This window comes from Stenella coeruleoalba (assembly GCF_951394435.1).
Source record: "Stenella coeruleoalba genome assembly, chromosome: X".
Lineage (NCBI taxonomy): Eukaryota > Metazoa > Chordata > Mammalia > Artiodactyla > Delphinidae > Stenella > Stenella coeruleoalba.
Window position 1 is genome coordinate 56,811,066 of NC_137152.1, and position 20,844 is coordinate 56,831,909.

At 36.8% G+C, this 20,844-nt stretch overlaps 1 protein-coding gene across 5 annotated transcripts in view; it reads right to left on the minus strand.

Annotated features, from left to right (window-relative positions):
- The window catches only part of PHKA1 (phosphorylase kinase regulatory subunit alpha 1), a 130,705-nt gene that overhangs the window by 12,068 nt on the left and 97,793 nt on the right, over positions 1-20,844 (minus strand). For 2 of the 5 annotated variants that reach the window (XM_079911221.1, XM_079911218.1), the window contains 9 exons: positions 20,084-20,175; positions 19,586-19,725; positions 10,576-10,732; positions 10,022-10,101; positions 8,784-8,862; positions 8,514-8,643; positions 5,250-5,351; positions 4,233-4,348; positions 4,056-4,103 (listed from right to left, as the gene is read on the minus strand). In XM_079911221.1, coding sequence (XP_079767347.1) covers positions 4,056-4,103; positions 4,233-4,348; positions 5,250-5,351; positions 8,514-8,643; positions 8,784-8,862; positions 10,022-10,101; positions 10,576-10,732; positions 19,586-19,725; positions 20,084-20,175 — 944 coding nt within the window. The remainder of the gene's footprint in view (positions 1-4,055; positions 4,104-4,232; positions 4,349-5,249; positions 5,352-8,513; positions 8,644-8,783; positions 8,863-10,021; positions 10,102-10,575; positions 10,733-19,585; positions 19,726-20,083; positions 20,176-20,844) is intronic. The other 3 variants (XM_079911219.1, XM_079911220.1, XM_079911222.1) reach the window with 3 other exon arrangements.

Below are 20,844 nucleotides of genomic sequence, written 5' to 3' on the forward strand. Positions count from 1 at the left end.
TCTTTGTGACCTTGGGCTAGGCAACGCCTTCTTAGATAGAACACTAAAAGAAAAATTAGATGAATTGGACTTCACCCGAACTAAAAACTTCTGTTCTTCAAATGACACTATCAAGAAAGTAAATTGTGTGGTTGATATGCTTCAGAGAAAAAAAAAAGTGAAAAGCAACACACAGAATGGGAAAAACTATGTGCCAATCACATATCTGATAAGGGACCTGTATCCAGAATATATAAAGAATCTTTACAACTCAACAATAAAAAGACAAATAATGCAATTAACAAATGGGTAAAGGATCTGAATGGACATTTCTCCAAAAGAAGATAAACAAACAGTCAATTGGCACATGAAAAGATGTTTAATATCATAAGCCTTAGGGAACTGCAAATCAAAACCACAATGAGATACCACTTCATACCCACTAAAATGGCTAGAATCAAAAAGATGGACAATAGCAAGGATTGGTGTGGATATGAAGAAATTGGAACCCTCAGACATTGCCAGTGGGAATGTAAAATGGTACAGTCCCCTTTGGAAAACAATTTGGCAGTTCCTCATGCTAACCATAGTTACCAAATGACCCAGCACTTCTCCTAGATGTATATCCAAGAGAAATAAAAACATATGTCCACACAAAAACTTGTACATGAAGGTTCATAGCAGCGTTATTCATAACAGTCAAAACCCAGAAACAACTCAGATGTTCATCAACTGATAAATGGATAAATAAAATGTGGTGTATATCAATACAGTAAGGTATTGTTCAGCAATATAAAGGAATGAAGTATTGGTACATGCTACAACATAAAACTTATAAAAGTAAAGGATAAAATACATTGGGGAAAGTGTTTCTTTGACAGTTTAGATTCAGAAATAAATATAAAATAAAAAGAAGGTAATAGAAATATTTTCTGAGAAAAGAACTTCTTACATTTTAATTTGGATCAAATGCCTATATCACCACTGCTATGTAAAAGAGAAAAGTGCCCTAAGGCACTTCTATTGGCCAGTGACTATCACACTGATGCACCAAGTAGATGAACTCCATTTGATTTATCTTCATTGTCTTCGTCTCTACCATCAAGATCCTAGGCTGGGCTCCCCTGGTGGCGCAGTGGTTGAGAGTCCGCCTGCCGATGCAGGGGACACGGGTTTGTGCCCCTGTCCGGGAAGATCCCACATGCCGCGGAGCGGCTGTGCCCGTGAGCCATGGCCGCTGAGCCTGCGCGTCCCGAGCCTGTTGCTCCGTAACGGGAGAGGCCACAACAGTGAGAGGCCCGCATACCGCAAAAAAAAAAAAAAAAAAAAGATCCTAGGCTGCTGAAAGCGGAGTCAAACCACAAAGGCTATTCAGACTGTTTTCCAAAACCAAATATCAATAGTTCTGAGCTTTTAGATTAACTCCTCCTCTATGCCTCTGTCTTCCTTTATTAATGTAGATATGACAAAGTTGGCCAAGTCATACTACACTAATTCATTACAGGGTATATACTTGGTTAAAGTCAACAGAAATACCAATATTGTTTCCAAATTGTTTTCCATTTTTTGTTTGGTTGTCATCTGGCCTTAATCTCTTCAGCCTAAGAAATCTGAAATCATAGGCCATTATGGATTATTGATTTAAACCAAGGAAACTAAATCAGAGATCAGTCTTCCTAAACTGTAAGCGTCATGAGGGCAAGGACCACATCTGTTTTGTTCACTATTGTATTTCCAGTGCCTGGCACAAAATTGGCACTCAATTAATATTTACAAATGAATAAACAATAAGAATAGGTAACCCAGTGATTTTCAAACTTAAAAGTGCATCAGAATCACCTAGAAAGCTTATTAAAACACAGATTGCTGGGCCTCACCTAAGTCTTTCTGATTCAGTAGGCCTAGGATGAGAACAATATTTCACATCTCTAACAAGTTCCCAGCGGATACCGATGCTTTCCAGTGCCTGGCACATAGCAGGCATTTAATTAATTATATTAGTCAAAAGAATAAATGACTGAACAGATACTTAACAAATAAATACTTATTAAATTGAATTTTGTTTTCTGAAATGGAAAAGAGGTTGGAGTTGAACCCCCTCACCTGCCTTTTTGGAAAAGAAATGGAAAGATATCACCCTGCATGAAGTTGATTTATAAGTATAAATTTTACTTTTTGATTCTTTTTTTTTTTTTTTTTTTGCGGTATGTGGGCCTCTCACTGTTGTGGCCTCTCCTGTTGCAGAGCACAGGCTCGGGACGTGCAGGCTCAGTGGCCATGGCTCACGGGCCCAGCCGCTCTGCGGCATGTGGGATCTTCCCAGACCGGGGCACGAACCCCTGTCCCCTGCATCGGCAGGCGGACTCTCAACCACTGCGCCACCAGGGAAGCCTGATTCATTTTTTTTCAGTCAATCTGATTGTCATATAATACAAGATAACAGCAGTTACCAGAAAAAAACAGTGACATCAAATCTACACCCAGGGGATGACTACCATTGGGCTATAAAAAATATTTGAGAAAATAAATTTTTAAAGGGGATGAGGCAAGGCAAACATTATGTGTTTTTAAAAGTTATTAGTAGAGTAAAATTACAGACTATTCAAGTAACTAGCCAGCATGTTATCATTAGAAAAGCTGATGAAATAGCCTGACTCTAAAAGTCATGGTAAAGGGTAAAATAAATAAAACTACCTTTACAAGTATTTTTTCTATAATCAGAAAAGAGGGCATTGGTGAGTGGCAGAGAAAAGGGCTTAGAACAATACAAAATACCAGACAGGCAGGTGAGGATGGAAATCGGTATTTAGAAGAAAGAAAGTAATGAAAATTTAGAGCTCTCAATCCTCTAAATTACAGTCCTAATGATTTTGGCTTTCTTAAAGTCCTATAGGTAGTGTATGTGTAAAAAAAATTAAATGATATAGCTGGGTGGGTAGGTCAAGTCCTTAATATCATACTAATCTAGCTGGGAACATGGACTTCAAGTTCTAAATATATAATGAACATGTAAGTAATACTCTGTGACTATAAACAACCATGAAGTATTTAGCCAATCACTCTCAACCAAAACAAGAACTGTTTACCAGGAACATCACTTTAACTCTTCAGTATGAAATGTAGTTCTTTAACCTTTCAGATAGGAAAATGGTCATATTATACAAATTGTCTAGGAAAAAATCCTGTAAAGTGAACACTTTTCTATCACAAGGCCCTTTCTTATTCCATTCTGGTCTTGTACTTGCATAATATAAACATAAAAGGGTATCTGATAGGTATACCTAAATTAAGTTTACTTCAAGTTAAACATCAAGCATTGGCTCTTTATTTTCCTAAATGGTTTCTGACTCCTAAAACAAACAGACACACAAGCACACAAACAAGCAAAATTTCCATTTTGCCTTTCCTCTTCTGGACGTGTTTTAATATCGTAAGCTAGCATAAGTCTATTTTGGAAGTAGAAGGAGTATTTTTAAGCTTTTCATTAAAAGACTTTGAAATCACACCATTTCCCAGAGTTCTGAAAAACACTATGGAAGTTTGTGTTAATTATTTCTTTGTATAACACAATAACTCATCTATTCTCATCTTCAAGGAAAAAATTAGTAACAGCCTACAGTATGATGTTTGGTGACTCCCACCAACTCTCAGATTGATTTATATGTTTTTCCTCTATGTGTTCACAACACCTTTCGTATACCTCTATCATGACAATGATAAAAATCTAATTTCTGGACAATAACTGAAAATAGATGTTTAAAAAAGCCCTTACCTAGTCTGGTTCTTAAAAGCAAGAAATGTAAGTCTACTTCCATAAAATTAATTCCAAAATTATGTATTAATCCTAACAAGAGGAATTCAAGGTTTCAATTTCTTGCTATCAGAAACAAGTTACTTTCCTCTTAAAATCAGCAAGATAGTTTGGCCCAGAAAAATGAAAGCTATCTGCAGAAAGATTGCTAAAAAGGAGAATCAAACAAGCTACTCTGTGGCTTATCTTATTTGTAAAAAAGCCATAAGCTCATGCATGTTTTATAGAACTAAAGGCAAGTTAATCTATATTAAAGGATCCCTACTTGTTTCACCTGACTCTCAGTTGAGATAGACAGTCTACGAAAGTCCACCTGAAAAATAAATGGCTCAAATTAAACTCAGAATATGAAACAAAATACATGATCTTAACAAAGTCTGAGTCCAAAAGAATGTTCTTAAATATGAAAGTATCCCAGCTCAGTTCCCAAGTAGTATCTTACCTGCTTTATCTCACTTTTTAACTGCATAATCCCAGTTCGTTCTGGTTTGGTTGCTCCAACAGCACCAATCTCACGGATAGAAATAGCAGGGCTGATATTTGAATCAGTGAGACGAACTATATAGCATGACAGATTAAAGAGAAAGAGGGAGGATAACCAGGTTCAAATTTTTTTCTCCACCACATTTAAAAGACTTAGATGTATGTCCTCCTTTTATGTTAATAATAATAAAAACCAAACAACCAACTAAACCTTGCTATTCAAAGTGTGGTCCACAGGCCTGCAGCATTAGCTTCACCTAGAAGCTTGTTAGAATTTTAGGCCCAACTCTAGAATTAAAGCCTGCAGTTTAGCAAGATACCCAAGTGATTCTTATGAACAGTAAGGCTTGAGGAACACTGCTTTATAACTATCTAAGGTCTAGTATCCATCCATCTGACATTATATATTTATTTATTCTAAGTCTAAAAGTTAAGCATGAGAGATAACTCTTTTAATTTGCTCTGATGTTTTAGGTACTTGATATCAAATACCACTACCAAACCACCAAGTGCAGGTGTAAAGTTAATTTGTGATAGACCCCTAAACGTATTTGAATTTAAAAATGAAAGGATGTATCAGGTGCACTGTAGCAGCTACATACACACACACACACACACACATACACACCACTATAAGTGCTACTGAATTATTGGCAACTGGAATACAAGAAAGTTTCAGATGATACAGGTTGCTAGTTGTCCTAAAGTAGAGTCTTAAGATAATGTAAGGGAATGTATAAAACAGTCCAAAACAAAATATGCTAGTAATCTACTTAACTGACATATCATTTAAGGGAAAAAAAGACACACAGTGGTTTCCAAATCTTGTTCCAGAAGACAGCTTTGGTTTTAACTTTCATATACTGGGGTCCTATTTATTTGGGAGAAAAGTTCCGCTGATAAAAGAAACACTTTAAAATCAATGAGACATTTAAAACAAACATTCTGAAATAGAAATGCAGTGATTCAACCTTACCGCTTCGTTCCACGCCAAACTCCTTGCCACTGAGAATGTGATGCAGGAGGTTCTTCATGGCTGAAGGACTGAGATTCATCAGGCCATCTGTGGCTTCCTCAGCTACTCAGCAGAAATGTTAGAACAGAGGGATTTCTAATTGACCTGCCACTCTCACCCTATTTTTTTCTCTATTTCCTTTCTTGCTTAGAATTTCTGAGTCACTTGATTGGAAGAAAAAAACGCAGACGTAGAGAATGGACTTGAGGACACAGGGAGAGGGAAGGGTAAGCTGGGATGAAGTGAGAGAGTAGCATTGACATATATACAGTACTGAATGTAAAATAGATAGCTAATGGGAAGCAGCTGCATAGCACAGGGAGATCAGCTCGGTGCTTTGTGACCACTTAGAGGGGTGGGATAGGGAGGGTGGGAGGGAGACACAAGACGGAGGGGATGTGCGGATATATGTATACATATAGCTGATTCACTTTGTTATACAGCAGAAACTAACACAACATTGTAAAGCAATTATACTCCAATAAAGATGTTAAAGAAAATAAATTTCCAGCACCATACTGCCTAGGTATTCATCCTCCAACAGATTCTTAATAATTTAAGGACTGATTATCCAGTTTATGGATTAACTAGGCCCTTGATTTCTTCTTCACCCCTCTTCCACATCATTAGGATACTCAGTAGAATCTTTATTTGAAAGTGGGAAGGATGAAAGGAGTACAATGGAACTGGAAACCAGTCGGAGAAAGCAATGATTGTATCTATGAAGATGGGCTAAAATAATCAAAACTTCTCTCTATCTGGAAATATGGGGATTTAAAAAGAGAATAGATATGAATCTATGAAATTATGAAGAATATTGAGAATATAACTTGAATTTGTTCATCAACATCAGACACCTATTATGAGTTTACTACATGTAGGTCATGATTTTAAACAATGTTAATACAAACAGGTATGACATGGTACTTGACCTTGTGAGGCTGACCAACTATTTGGGAAAGACTGGACATGTAAACAAGATAAACAACAGTAAAACATGGCATGGCTATACTAAGTGTCAAATGAGAGGTAGAGACAATAAATGCTTTGGAAATAAGAGGAGACATCAATCTCCAAGGATGGGGACTGATAAAATTAGTGGGAAGTACTGTTGAAGTGGGAGGTAGAGGCCAGACTGTTGAGGGTCTTGAATATCAGACCCAGGGATCTTGACTTTATCCTAGAAGAAATAAATAGCCATGGTTTGATGAATCCACAGGAAAAAAAAAATCTGTAATGGGCAATTAAGGAAAAGTGAAGAATGTTTGCGGATTTATCCTAGAAGAAATAAATAGCCATGGTTTGATGAATCCACAGGAAAAAAAAAATCTGTAATGGGCAATTAAGGAAAAGTGAAGAATGTTTGCGGATTTATCCCTTCTTGAGGTTTATTATTGAATAATCAGACTCTCATAAAACATCAGTTGATACCAAAGCTTGAGAAAAAAAAATATATATACATGTAATCTTATAACAATGTGCTGAACTGGCGATCATTTGGAATCAGGCAGACTTGGACTCAAATTTCACTATTTACCAGTTATGTAACTTCGTGCAAGTTATTAACCTTTCTGAGTTTCATTTTTTAAAAATTGCTCATTAGCTTTATTTAAAGAATTTAAAATTTTTATACAATTTTAAAGGTTACTTTCCATTTACAGTTATTACAAAATATTGGCTATATTCCCTGTGTTGTACAATACATTCTTTTTTTTTTAACATCTTTATTGGGGTATAATTGCTTTACAATGGTGTGTTAGTTTCTGCTTTATAACAAAGTGAATCAATTATATATATACATATGTTCCCATATCTCTTCCCTCTGGCATCTCCCTCCCTCCCACCCTCCCTATCCCACCCCTCCAGGCGGTCACAAAGCACCGAGCTGATCTCCCTGTGCTATGCGGCTGCTTCCCACTAGCTATCTACCTTACGTTTGGTAGTGTATATATGTCCATGCCTCTCTCTCGCTTTGTCACAGCTCACCCTTCCCCCTCCCCATATCCTCAAGTCCGTTCTCTAGTAGGTCTGTGTCTTTATTCCTGTCTTACCCCTAGGTTCTTCATGACATTTTTTTCTTAAATTCCATATATATATGTGTTAGCATACGGTATTTGTCTTTCTCTTCCTGACTTACTTCACTCTGTATGATAGACTCTAGGTCTATCCACCTCATTACAAATAGCTCAATTTCGTTTCTTTTTATGGCTGAGTAATATTCCATTGTATATATGTGCCACATCTTCTTTATACAATACATTCTTGAGCCTATTTTACATCCAATAGTTTGAGTTTCAATTCCTTTTACCATCAGTAAAAGTGAGATAAAAATACCTTCTCCAGTTGGTTGTTGTAAGGATTAAATGAGATAATATATGTAAATAAAAAGCAAAAAGTACAGTGTCTGGCATATGGTAGGTATAAAATAATCATTAGCTTTATTCCTTTAAAGGGTTATTTAAATATACATTATCTCATGTAATTTAGGTTAGATTCAAACCAATAAATTTAGCTACTTGCTAACAGCTCAATTAAAAGCCTTTTGGGGAAATGTAACTGAAACAATGGCTAAAATTGAGTTTTGCAACTGTGATTTTATCTTTGTATTCAATCCCTATCTCTATTACTTTGCCATTCTTGTTGAAATCAAATACCGAAGGAAAAAATAGTCATGCCACGGGGTCTCCCCATAATTCTGTGCTACAGTTTCCAAAGGCCCCATCTATTCTTCTAACTAAAATTGCTACCTTGCCAAATATACCTATAGCTAATATCAAAAAGAGTCTTGTCAGATAAATATGAATAGAAATATTGCCTTCCTTTATTTGATCCTGATGTTGACTAGACAGAATACTGACACTATAATCAAACTGATGTGGTGACTCAATCTGACAGCCAGAGGTGGCCATGCCTGAATCAGAATTGAACCCAGTCTATCACACTTAGTTTGATGTATGCCTCGGATCACTCTAGGAGTTAGTAGGAATGTCATTGGGAGTGCAGAGCCCCTAGGAGGTGGAATTTTGAAGTTGATAACTAATATATAAATTTGTCATAGCAGTCCCTTGACTTGTATAGAGACTGACTAACATGGGAACAAGACTGCTATATGCAGCTTCTGAGCTACCGATAAAAATCTTTTAGATTCCTTTCCCTCCTGATTCAAAACTCAATAGAACTCTATTAAAAGTGAATTCTGCCTCAAACAGTTACTTAATTGAATACCTGAGCATCGAAGGGAGTGGGCCAGTTCTGTTGCCATAACTTGTATGATCAGACCAATTCGAAGTCGAAACATTTCAGCAAAGAGGCCAGGCTGAGTTCGCATATACATGGCTAGATATACCATTATTTCCTGTGCATGGAATGAATATAGACAAAAATTATGCCCTAGATCTCACAAGGCTTATTTTGTGGTCTTCAGAAATTGCCAGATCAACTGAAAACAAACTTTTAAATATCAATCACCAGATTAGGCTTTATAATTCTGCTCACCTGTGTAAGAATTGAAATGCTCATGTCCCCTTCACTGGCTTCATCTATCAGCTGAGTGAGTACTTCATAGGGCAGAGGTCTAAGGAAGAGGACAGTGAAGAAAGACAAAATTCTGCAACTACTTAAAGCTAAATTTATTGAGAAAATAAAAAAGCTCCTCCCAAGTCCAAGTCAGTGTCTCAACATCTCATCATTACTGGTAGCATTCTGGTTCTTTCAGTCTTCAAAGTTCACTGCCTCCCCAAAGCACTCTGGCCCATATCAACTCAGGAGAGCTCTGCTCTCCCGTCTCTAAGCCTGGATTGCCCTTCTCCTTCCAAATTGTATTTAAAACTCACCCCATGACGTCCTTCCAGACCACTCTTTCATGGTTAATTCTTAACATTTGACAAGTAACTATTATGGCTAAAAAGTAATAAACTAAATTTAAGCTGTGCCTTTTGGAAGACATTTTATTACTTTACAATCACACCTTATAGAGTTATACTGATTTTTTATAGTTTCATCAGTTTACACACACACACACCCTCCTACACTTCTGACTCTCCTGTTGATACTAAGCACTCTGGGGGCATGGGGCATGCCATCTTCTTTTGGATTGCCCACAGTAGCCACAAAATTGATCTGATTTGAAATAAAAGGTTCTGTTTGCCAGGAATAAGGTGTTATGGATTGAACTGTGTTCCCTCTAAGTTCCTATGTTGAAATCCTAATCCCTAGTATCTCAGAGTGTCTTTACAGAGGTAAGCTAAAGTGAGGTAATTGGGTGGGCCCTAATCTAATATGACTGGTGTCTTTTATAAGTGAGAAATTTGGACACAGAGACACACAGAGAGAGAAGAAATGTGAAGAGACATAAGGAAAAAACAGCCATCTATAAGCCAAGGAGAGAGGCCTGGAACAAAGTCTAGAGTATAGCTGATTTTTTGTGGGGGCTAATTCCAGTTGCCCTGTTTGTTTGTTTTTTGAATAAAACGTTTGGTAAAGCCAATAAGTAAAAACAACAAACAAAAAAACCCCAAAAGAGCAAAATACATTTGAGTACTACTCCCTGTGAGCCTTCTCTTTCATTTACTCATGTCCTATCACTACCAACATTCTCACATTCACTGTCCCTGATAGAAGCTCACACACTTATCATCCACTTATAGATTAGGACAAGAGAATTGCAGTCAGTCCACACAGCTCCTTAAAGTCTCAGAGAAGCTTCATCAAACCCAAACAAAAACCATACTAACGCAGAGATGGTCTTCTCTCGAGGTTCTGGAGGGAGTCCCACTGTCAAATGTTTCTGGTGGGAGAGAAGGTCTGTGCAGGCCTAGGAATAAATAGTATAATAGTATTATCCTTCCCATAACACCTCACATTTCCACGAAATTTTCTGTTTTCAGCCTAGAAACCTTTGCTCCCCCTTAACTTAATGACACATCAATCTTTTCCTCAGGAAATGCGATGAAGATCAGAAAAGAGGGATTTCTAGGAAGGAACAATGAAGTATTTTTATCTCCTAAAAGGTAGGAACTTTTAGCCTAGTATAAATTCATTCTTAAGACCTAGAATCCTCATAGTTTATAACACCTCTATAAGTCTACAGTTTATATGCTTCAGTATTATATATTTGACATTCGTAAACAAAAAAAGCTACCTGATAATCAGAAATGTTATGTGGGAAAAACAACATCTTAAACGGTTAGATGCTGTGGTGACTGCCTTAAAAAACAACTGCAGAAACCAATTTATAAAAAGCACCTCCATTTAGATTTGGTATAAATTCAAGAAGAATTTATAGTACCTCATCGAGTGCTTCCACCTTCTTCCTTAAGATTCCAGAGATGTATCGGATCAGGCCCCAGTGACGAATTTCTCCAACTTTGCTATAGAGCTCAGTAAGCAGCTCTCTGACTGTTGCACTCCCTTCATCATACAATCCAGTGTCCCAGTCAGGTCCTCTGGAATGTTAAAGGCAGGTCTACATTAATTATAAATAAAGCTACAGGCAACAATACTTTGTTTGTGTCATAGAGAATATGCCTGTTTTTGATAGGTTTCTCTCATTAGGAAATGAATGTTATTTACTACGAATTCTCATAAAACTATTTTTAAGTTGGTACTGAAAGCCGAATACCTAGACAAGAATAAGTCTTAGTTTCAGTTGTGTTTTGACAAAATACATTCTTTTACCCTCTTAATGGGCTTCAAAGTAGCTGAAATTAAAGTTAAAGATTTAATTTAACTACTGAAAGTTCAGAAAGTATGCTACACTTAGGGAACTAATGAAGAAGTAAGAAGAATGTGTGCTTATTTTTAAAAGATACATATATACACACACACACACACACACACACACACACACACACACACATCATATACATTATTGTCGTAAAAGTTCCTATACCACAAGTCAACTGTGAAGTACCATAAAAGATATATGAAGTGCTATGAAATTGGGGAGTTTAATAGATGATAAAAGGTAGATTATTTATTAAATGATGTTAAGACAATCAAGTAGCCATCTGGATAAAACACTGAATCCATGCCTCACACTGTACACCAAAATTCCAAATGTATCAAATTTAAGTGTTAAAGTACTAAAAGAGATATGGGAGAACTATTTTATAATTTCAGAGTCAAGGACTTTTAAACTGTGAACTATACACCAAAAGCCATAAAAGAAAGATTGATACATTTATATATATATATGTATATATAAATATACAAAACTCTTATTGCAAAAACCACTATAAGCAAAGTCATAGGACAAATTACAAACTGAGAAAAATATTTGCAATTCATAGGCCAATTTTCCTAATATATAAAGAATTCCACCAAAAAACTACTAGAACTCATCAATGAATTCAGAAAAGTCTCAGGATACAAAATTAATATACAGAAATTTGCTGCATTTCTATACACTGACAATAAACTATCAGAAAGAGAAATTAAGAACAATCTCATTTAAAATCAAATCAAAAAGAATAAAATACCTAGGAATAAATCTAACTAAGGAGGTAAAAGACCTGCACTCAGAAAATTGTAAGACATTGATAAAAGAAATTGAAGGTGACATAAGCAAATGAAAAGACATACCGTGCTCATGGATTGGAAGAATTAACATTGCTAAGGTGACCATACCACCCAAGACAATCTACAGATTCAATGCAATCCCTATCAAAATACCAATGGCATTTTTCACAGAACTAGAACAAATCATTCTAAAATTTGTATGGAAACACAAAAGGCACTGAATAGCCAAAACAATTTTGAGAAAGAAGAAAAAGCTGGAGGAATCATGCTCCCTGTCTTCAGACTATGCTATAAAGCTGCAGTCTTCAAAGCAGTATGGAACCGGCACAAAAGCAGACACACAGTCCAATGGAACAGAATAGAGAGCTCAGAAATGAACCCACAATTATATGTTTAATTAATGTTCAACAAAGGAGACGAATATACAATGGGGAAAAGACAGCCTCTTCAATAAACGGTGCTGGGAAAACCGAACAGCCACATGCAAAAGAATCAAACTGGACTACTTTCCCACACCATATATAAAAATACAGTCAAAATGGATTAAAGACTTAAATGTAAGACCTGAAACTATAACAATTCTAGAAGAAAACATAGACAGTATACTCTTTGACACTGGTCTTAGCAATATGTTTTTGGATATGTCTCCTCAGGTGTGGGAAACAAAAGCAAAAATAAGCAAATGAGACTACCTCAAACTAAAAGTTTTTGCACAGAGAAGGAAACTGTCAACAAAACAAAAAGGCTGCCTACTGAATAGAAGACAGCTGCAAATGATATATCCAATGAAGGGTTAATATCCAAAACAGACAACTCATACAATTCACATCAAAAAAAATAAACAATCTGATTGAAAATAGGCAGAGAATCTGAATAGACATTTTTCCAGAGAAGACATACAAATGGCTAATAGGCACATGAAAAGATGCTCAATATCACTAATCATCAAGGATATGCAAATCAAAACCACAATGAGATATCACCTCACACCCGTCAGAATGGCCATCATCAAAAAGATAAGAAATACCAAGTGTTTGTGAGGATGTGAAGAAAAAGGAACCCTCATGCACTGTTGGTGGGAATGTAAATTGGTGCAGTCATATGGAAAACAGTATGGAGATTCCTCAAAAACTTAGAAATACCAACAAGGACCTACTATATAGCACAGGGAACTATACTTAATATTTTGTACTAACCTATAAGGGAAAAGAATCTGAAAAAGAATATATATATATATATATATATATATATATATATGAAAAACTGAATCACTGCTGTACACCTGAACTAACATGACATTGTAAATCAACTATACTTCAATAAAATTTTCAAAAAAGGCAAAACCAAAACCCTTAAAAATAGAACTACCATATGATCCAGCAATTCCACTTCTGGGTATCTATCTGAAGAAAATGAAAACACTAATTTGAAAAGATATATGCACAGCTCTGTTCATTGCAGCATTATTTATGATAGCCAAGATATGGAAGCAACTAAATGCCCATCAATATGAATGGATAAAGATGTGAGATATATATATATATATATATATATATATATATATATATATACACACACACACATACACACACACACATACACACACATATACATATACACACATACATACACACACAATGGAATATTACTCTGCAATAAAAAAGAATTAAATCTTGCCATTTTCAAAAACATGGATGGTGGACCTAGAGGATATTATGCTAAGTGAAATAAGTCAGACAGAGAAAGATAAATATTGTATGACTTCACTTATATATAGAGTCTAAAAAATAAAACAAATGAACAAACATAACAAAGCAGAAATAGTATCACAGATACAGAGAACAAACATGGTTGCCAGAGGAGAGAGGAGTGGGGGGAGCAGAGAAATAGGTGAGGGAGATTAAGAGGTTAAAAAAAAAGAATTCCAACAAATAGATAAGAAAATAAAAAACAACAAAAGAACATCTGGCAAAATAAGTACCAATGGCTTTTAAACTTAAGAAAAGGTGTTCAATCTACCATTTGGGTAAACAGGTATAAAAGTAAACACATATATATCTGTATTTACCTATATATGCATAAAATGTCCCTGGATGGATACACAAAAAATCAATAGCATTGATTGCCTATGAGGAGGGGAACCAGGTATCTGGGGAACAGAGGTGGGAGAAAGACTTTTTACCCCTTCACTGTATCCTTTTGTACTTTAAAATGTTTGAACCATGATAATGTGTTATCTATTCAATATATTAAATTATATATAAATGTTTAATATAATAAAACTAAATCTATACTATACGAATCAATGGATTCAAGAAACAGTGAATGAAAGTCTGAAGAGTAACAGGATATTTTCACAGTCTCAAAGTAGATCTCTACAAGATAGTTTTAATTTTGAAGTATAACATAGTAACTTTACAGTGGAGGAACGTGGAAGATACTACCTTAACCAAGTGGTCAAAGTTACCAGAAATGGGACTCATCAATACTATGTGCCTCCTGATAGGATACACTGAGAAGAACTCAGCATCACTTCAGTAGCATTCTTGCCCAAAATGCATAACCTGAATTTAATTATGAGGCAACAACAGATAAACCAAAATTTAGGGATATTCTGCAAAACAACTGGTCTGTATCCTTCAAAAATGTCAATAACATTAAAAATAAAGACTTAGGAACTGTTCCAGATTAAGGGAGATGAGGGACACATAAGAACTAAATGAAATGCATCATTTAGATTTTCTTTTGCTATAAAGACATTATTGGGACAACCAACAAATCTCACTAAGGTCTGTAGATTAGATAACAGTATTATATTAACATTAATTTTCTGATTTTGGCAATTATACTGTGCTTATATAAGAGAATTCCTAGTCTTTAGGAAATACACACTGAAGTATCTGGGGGTAGAAGGGGATCATGTTTGCCACATACTGTCAAATGGTTCAGAAAAAAAATGTGTGTGTGGTGATGGTGATGATGAGATGATGAAGAACAAGACAGGAAGGGAGGGAGGCGGGGGGGGAGAGAGATATTAAAGCTCAGTGTGAATATCTGAGGGATCTGGGTGAAGGATATCCAGAACTTTTTTCTTTTTTTAATTTAATTTTATTACTTTTTTAAACTTTATTGGAGTATAACTGCTTTACAATGGTTAGTTTCTGCTTTATAACAAAGTGAATCAGTTATACATAGACATATGTTCCCATATCTCTTCCCTCTTGCGTCTCCCTCCCTCCCACCCTCCCTATCCCACCCCTCGAGGTGGTCACAAAGCACCGAGCTGATCTCCCTGTGCTATGCGGCTGCTTCCCACTAGCTATCTGCCTTACGTTTGGTAGTGTATATATGCCCATGCCACTCTCTCACTTTGTCACAGCTTACCCTTCCCCCTCCCCATATCCTCAAGTCCATCCTCCAGTAGGTCTGTGTCTTTATTCCCATCCTGCCCCTAGGCTCTTCATGACCATTTGTTTTTCTTTTTTTTAGACTCCATATATATGTGTTAGCATACGGTATTTGTTTTTCTCTTTCTGACTTACTTCACTCTGTATGACAGAATCTAGGTCCATTCACCTCACTACAAATAACTCAATTTTGTTTCTTTTTATGGCTAATATTCCACTGTATATATGTGCCACATCTTCTTTACCCATTCATCTGTTGATGGACACTTAGGTTGCTTCCATGTCCTGGCTATTGTAAATAGAGCTGCAATGAACACTGTGGTACATGACTTTTTGAATTATGGTTTTCTCAGAACTTTTTTTTGTACTATCCTTACAACTTTTCTCTAAGTTTGAAATAGTCAAAATAAAAATAAATAATATGAAAATAAATGTTATGAGATCTCATAATCAGGGAAGATCCTTTTTATTCCTAGGTATCAGAGAAAGTTTCATGGAGGTGACAGATGATCCAGGTCTTGATGGATAGCTAGAATTCCAACGAAGAGAGATGGGATGTGGTAAAAGGAGAGTAGTCCAGACAGAGGAAAAAACATGAACCAAGGTCTGAAAGTGGTCATGTACAGGCTTTGTTTTGGATGTGATAAGTAGCAGGCTGTTTTGGTGGCAGTATTCACATTGTGATGGGGGAGCAATGGTAAAGGTTGAAAGTTAGATTATAGACGATATAGGTTTGGTCACTGATTCCCAACAGTAGTGGTGGTGATGTGGTAGGGAGAGGCAGGGGATTAGAAGGACTTGATGTTGACACAATTTCAAGTCTGGGTGACTGAAAGAATGATAATACCATGAAAAGCGTCAGGCAGTAGTAGGTTTCTGGTAAAGACTGAATTTGACTTTAGACATGTTGAGTAAGAAGACATAAAAATGAATTCTGAGTAGATTAAGGACTTAAATTTTTTAAAATTCTTAAAGGTATTTAAAATATTTTTAAATTCTGGGAGGGGAGAAGGTTCTCCCCATGCATGATAAGAAACTCAGAAGCCAAAAAAAAAAGACTACATAAAACAAAACTTTTGGGACTTCCCTGGTGGTCCAGCGGTTAAGACTCCACGCTCCCAAGGCAGGGGGCCGGGGTTCGATCCCTGGTCAGGGAACTAGACACCACATGCTGCAACTAAAGATCCCACGTACCACAACTAATGATCCCCCACGCCACAACGAAGATGTTGCGTGCCGCAACTAAGACCCGGTGCAGCCAAATAAGTAAATAAATAAATATATTTTTTAAAAAACTAAAGTTTTGCATAGAGAAAAGCATATGAACAAAGTTAAAACACAAATTCCTTGGACAAAATATCTGCAACAAATATAACAAACAAAATAGTAATATATACTATTACTATAAGGAAAATATAAATAACCCAATGGAGAGCAAACAATGGTTATGAACAGACAACTCACAGAAGGAATACTAGTCAACAGACATAGGAAACCCCACCTCCCAGTTTCTACTCAAATCCACAAGGGATATTGGGCAGAATTCCAAGTGTATTAAAAACCATGCAGCACATCAAACAATCTACTCAAGTGGTTTGATACTAGAGTAACTAGTTCTAGTGAGATTACAGGTTTTGATCAGATGTTATGGTGAAGTTAGTATGTACAGGATTAGATGAAGAAAACTCGTGTTAGGAGTGGAAGAATTGGCAGTCAACCATGGACTATCTGAATTGGTAGGAAAGCATGAGTGTTTCAAGCCTTTGCTTGCCTATCCCAATGACCCTGCTGAATCTTCAGTTTTCATTCAAGCTACAGTCATTAGTCATTCTGTCCTTAACCCTTATCTCTTCTCACCTACTCTATCTTTTCATTACTCTGCATTTAGCATTGTGACTGGTACATAAGTATTCAACTGATACTTTTTGAACAGACTGCTTATCCTAAAGGAAAAAGGAAAGGAATAGAGGTATCGGGGTAATAAAACCCATGTCTTTTTCTTGGTAGTAGCACATAACAAGCTTTAACAGTTGGCACTTGGACAGGGTTGTATGAGAGGCAAAGTCCCTCCCAGCATCAGACTGTCAGGAGGCTTATATAAGGCACAAGTTCTACCATCCATAACAGGAGGAGGGCAAGGGAACTCCCAGGGAAGAGGGGAGGAGGGGGGTTACAGGTCTAGGTGTAGTCCCTCAGTAGCACTGTGGGGAGGCTCTAGGTTAGAAAGTTCTGAATGGCAGCAATGGTTTGGGACACTCATGGCCCAGGGCTTATCTCTTGCTAGCAGATACAGGTTGAGTTTTGAGGAGGATACAAAGCAGGCAGGCCCTAAATGGCTTAAAATATGTTTGGGCTATTTTTAATAAAATTGGATGTGTAAAACTTTGACTTTAGTGCTGGCGGGCTTTTCAGCTTCCTTTTTTACTTACTCATTAAACACCATAATCTGATGGAAATGGCATAGACTCTGGAGTCAGGCCAAGGGGACTTCATTACCACCTAGAGGGGATGAAAGTCCCAAATCCCTACCTAGCCTTCTTTGACACTCCCCTGGCAGTGAGAAAGGTGGAGCAGTGCCTGCCTTGGTGAGAGCAGAAGTCTGGGCTTTCCACTCAGCCTTTGTTGACAGGGGTAGCACCACAGATTTTTCTCTGGTGCTTGGCTGGAATAGAGTGGTTATTGTTTAAAAGTTGTCTGTGTTGCTAGAGTGCCTCTTTCCTAGCCCTTTGTCTGGGAAGAACGGGTTTTCCTTAGGGCTTTTGTTGTCTGTGCCCACTGACTGGCCTTTTCAGGCTGCTGGCTTCTCCAGCACCCAGTGAGGCAACAAAGAAAACCTGGGGACGTCAGCACCCTCTCAGTCCTCGAATCATGAGGTCCTTAGCCAGCCTGCTGCCTTCTCTCCACCTTTCAACATCTTGTTATGTTTGTTTTATAAATAATGTCCTCCTGTACCTAGCAGGAGGAACAGAGAGAAATGCATTTACTCTATCTTGTCCAGAACCAGAAGTCCCATTGTGGTTATGTTTTAAGAGGTTTTTGTCTTTTAGAAATAATACTGAAATATTTAAGAATAAAATGATAAAATGTTTGGTGTATCCTCTTCAAAATAATCCAGGAGGAAGAGAGAATGAGAATATAGATGTGACAAGATTAACCATGAGTTTCTAGTTGTTCAGGCTGGGAGATGGGTCCAGAAGTGTTCATCACACTATTCTCTCTACTTTTGTGTAAGCCTGGGCATTTCGGCAACATCATCAAAGTTACTCTCCCTCCTCTGTTGAGGATGCGTTTGAGGAAAACTAGATTGAAGTAGAAAGACTTGTTAGGAAACTGTAGCAATAGTCCTAGGGAGAGACATAGGTCTGAATGAAGGCAGCAATATTAGAGATGCAGAAGATAAATATTTAGAGGTAAAACTGGACAGACTTGGTGATTAACTGGATATAGGGAGAAGGCTTGATGATTAGGTAGGTGTTGATTCCAACAATAGAGATGGAGAATTTCATAGGAGCGACTCCACTTTTTTTTCTTTTTTTGCGACTCCATTTTTGATATTTGACTGCTGACTGCTTTCAAGTCCTACCATTCCCCTTTCCTTTCCAGCCAACTCCTGGGCAAGTTGATAAAAAAGTCTGAGTGTTCCCTCTTTTGGTGCTGTTGAGAATGAACCCTCATCCCAGTCTCACCTCCTAATCATAATAAAATTCCAAATCCAGCCTCTTTCCCTGCTTTTTAAGGACCCACACCCTTCTGGTATGTGTATGGCATCATCAGTCATGACATCCAAAACCAATTAGGGGAGGGCGGGGGTCCATGCTGCCTCTTCATGGTGCTGACAACATGAATAAATGAGGAAGAACAGGTAATTTTGTGGGGGAATTTGGGGGACAGGAAAGAGGAGTTCAAGGTACGTAGAGTTAGAGGTACCTAGATAAAATGTACCTAGCAGAGGGTGCCTGACACACAGCAAACACTCACTAATGCTACTTTTTTTTTCCTGTAAGCCTCCATATTTTTACTTCTTTTGAGTTAAAATTTATTTATCTATAGATTTTACCAAATAATGGAGGCTTAAAATAACCATAATAATGATAATAATGTTTATGTTATTAGTCACTTACTATGTACCAGGCATTGTATTAGAGACTGCAGATATTTTATCTTATTTTAATCTTTAAAACAATTCTATGAGGTGGGTATAATCCAAATTTTATAAATGAGGACAATTGAGACTTTAAAGTTACACAGTGGGTAGGTTGCAAAACTATTCAAATCCACATCAGTGAGACTCCAGAGCAGTGCTATACTTACTATGCTATACTTCGTTTTCTATATGATCATGAAAGTAGATTGATAATATCCATCACTTACTTCATAGTATATAGCATGTAGAGGATATCAGCTTGCTCCTGTAAGCTGGAGGTCTCCTTCAACTGTAAAACCAGTGCTTTGAAGTCCACCTCCCCAGATGGGTCTCTAGGAAGATGTATTTCTACACGAACAGAGGGAACCTTTAGTTTGAGAAAAGACAAAAAAAATCCACAAGTGCTCACCTTAAATAACGCCCTAGAGTGTTGATCTTTTCACTTTCTAAACCTTTTCCATAAGAGTTTCCTAAATTCTGACAAAAAGTAAAGCAAAAACAATGACACCTTCAGAATGCATGATACAGCAATCTAGTTTTCTTAAGCCTGACTAGAAAAACTTGCCCATTTAAAAAGTGAACTAAAAAGGACATATATCTTCACCATGGTGGCATTTTGCCTACCACCAGTTACTAGTAGAAACCATAATGGCTAGTTCTATTATTTTCTGTAAGAATGGCAGTTTTGCAAAAAGCTGATAGAAATACCTCCTGTGCAAATTTACCTGGTCCTCTTGTGGTGCATGAAGTAAGTCAAGTAAGTTGAGTGAAGGCCGGGAAGCCTGAAATATCTTTGTAGGAAGATACATGTGTACATCTGCAAGAGGTTGATATTTACGGAAAAGCTTAGATAATTAAGAGATTAATAAAAATGCACAGTTGACCTCAACAATGAAGTTACATATGGGTTGGTTCTTTATAGAACAAGAATGAGAAGTTTACCCTTTCTTGGTAATAGCAAAGAAAAGAAATATGAAGGTCAGATAAATCAAAGGATATTCAATCAATCAATCAACATATTTTGAATGGAATATCTAGAATTATAGCATCAGCTGGACATATAAGATATTAAATTCTACAAACGTAATCAATACCACAATGGTGCCATCACTGATACTTTAATAGAATACCACATATAACAGAAAGAACCCAGTTACATTTTATATTTTCTGGACTCTCTCAGAAGAATATCTGGCTGCTAGCAGTTGGAATTGCTTGAGAACAGACAAACGGATGACCCTATCTAGGGAATCAAAAAATGTAGTGGCTGACCAACTTCGAGATATTCCTAAGATTTTTACTTACAGTTCATTGTTGAAACACTTACCGTAACCTCTAAGGAGAGACTCTCTTGTCATTTTTGCCATTTTACAGATAGAGAAAGAGAGATACAGAGCTCAGATAACTGTTCAAGCAAGTAAGTAGCAGAGCTGGGAATTAAGCTCAAGTTTCCTGATTCACAATCAAGAAGTATAACTTAATAAAG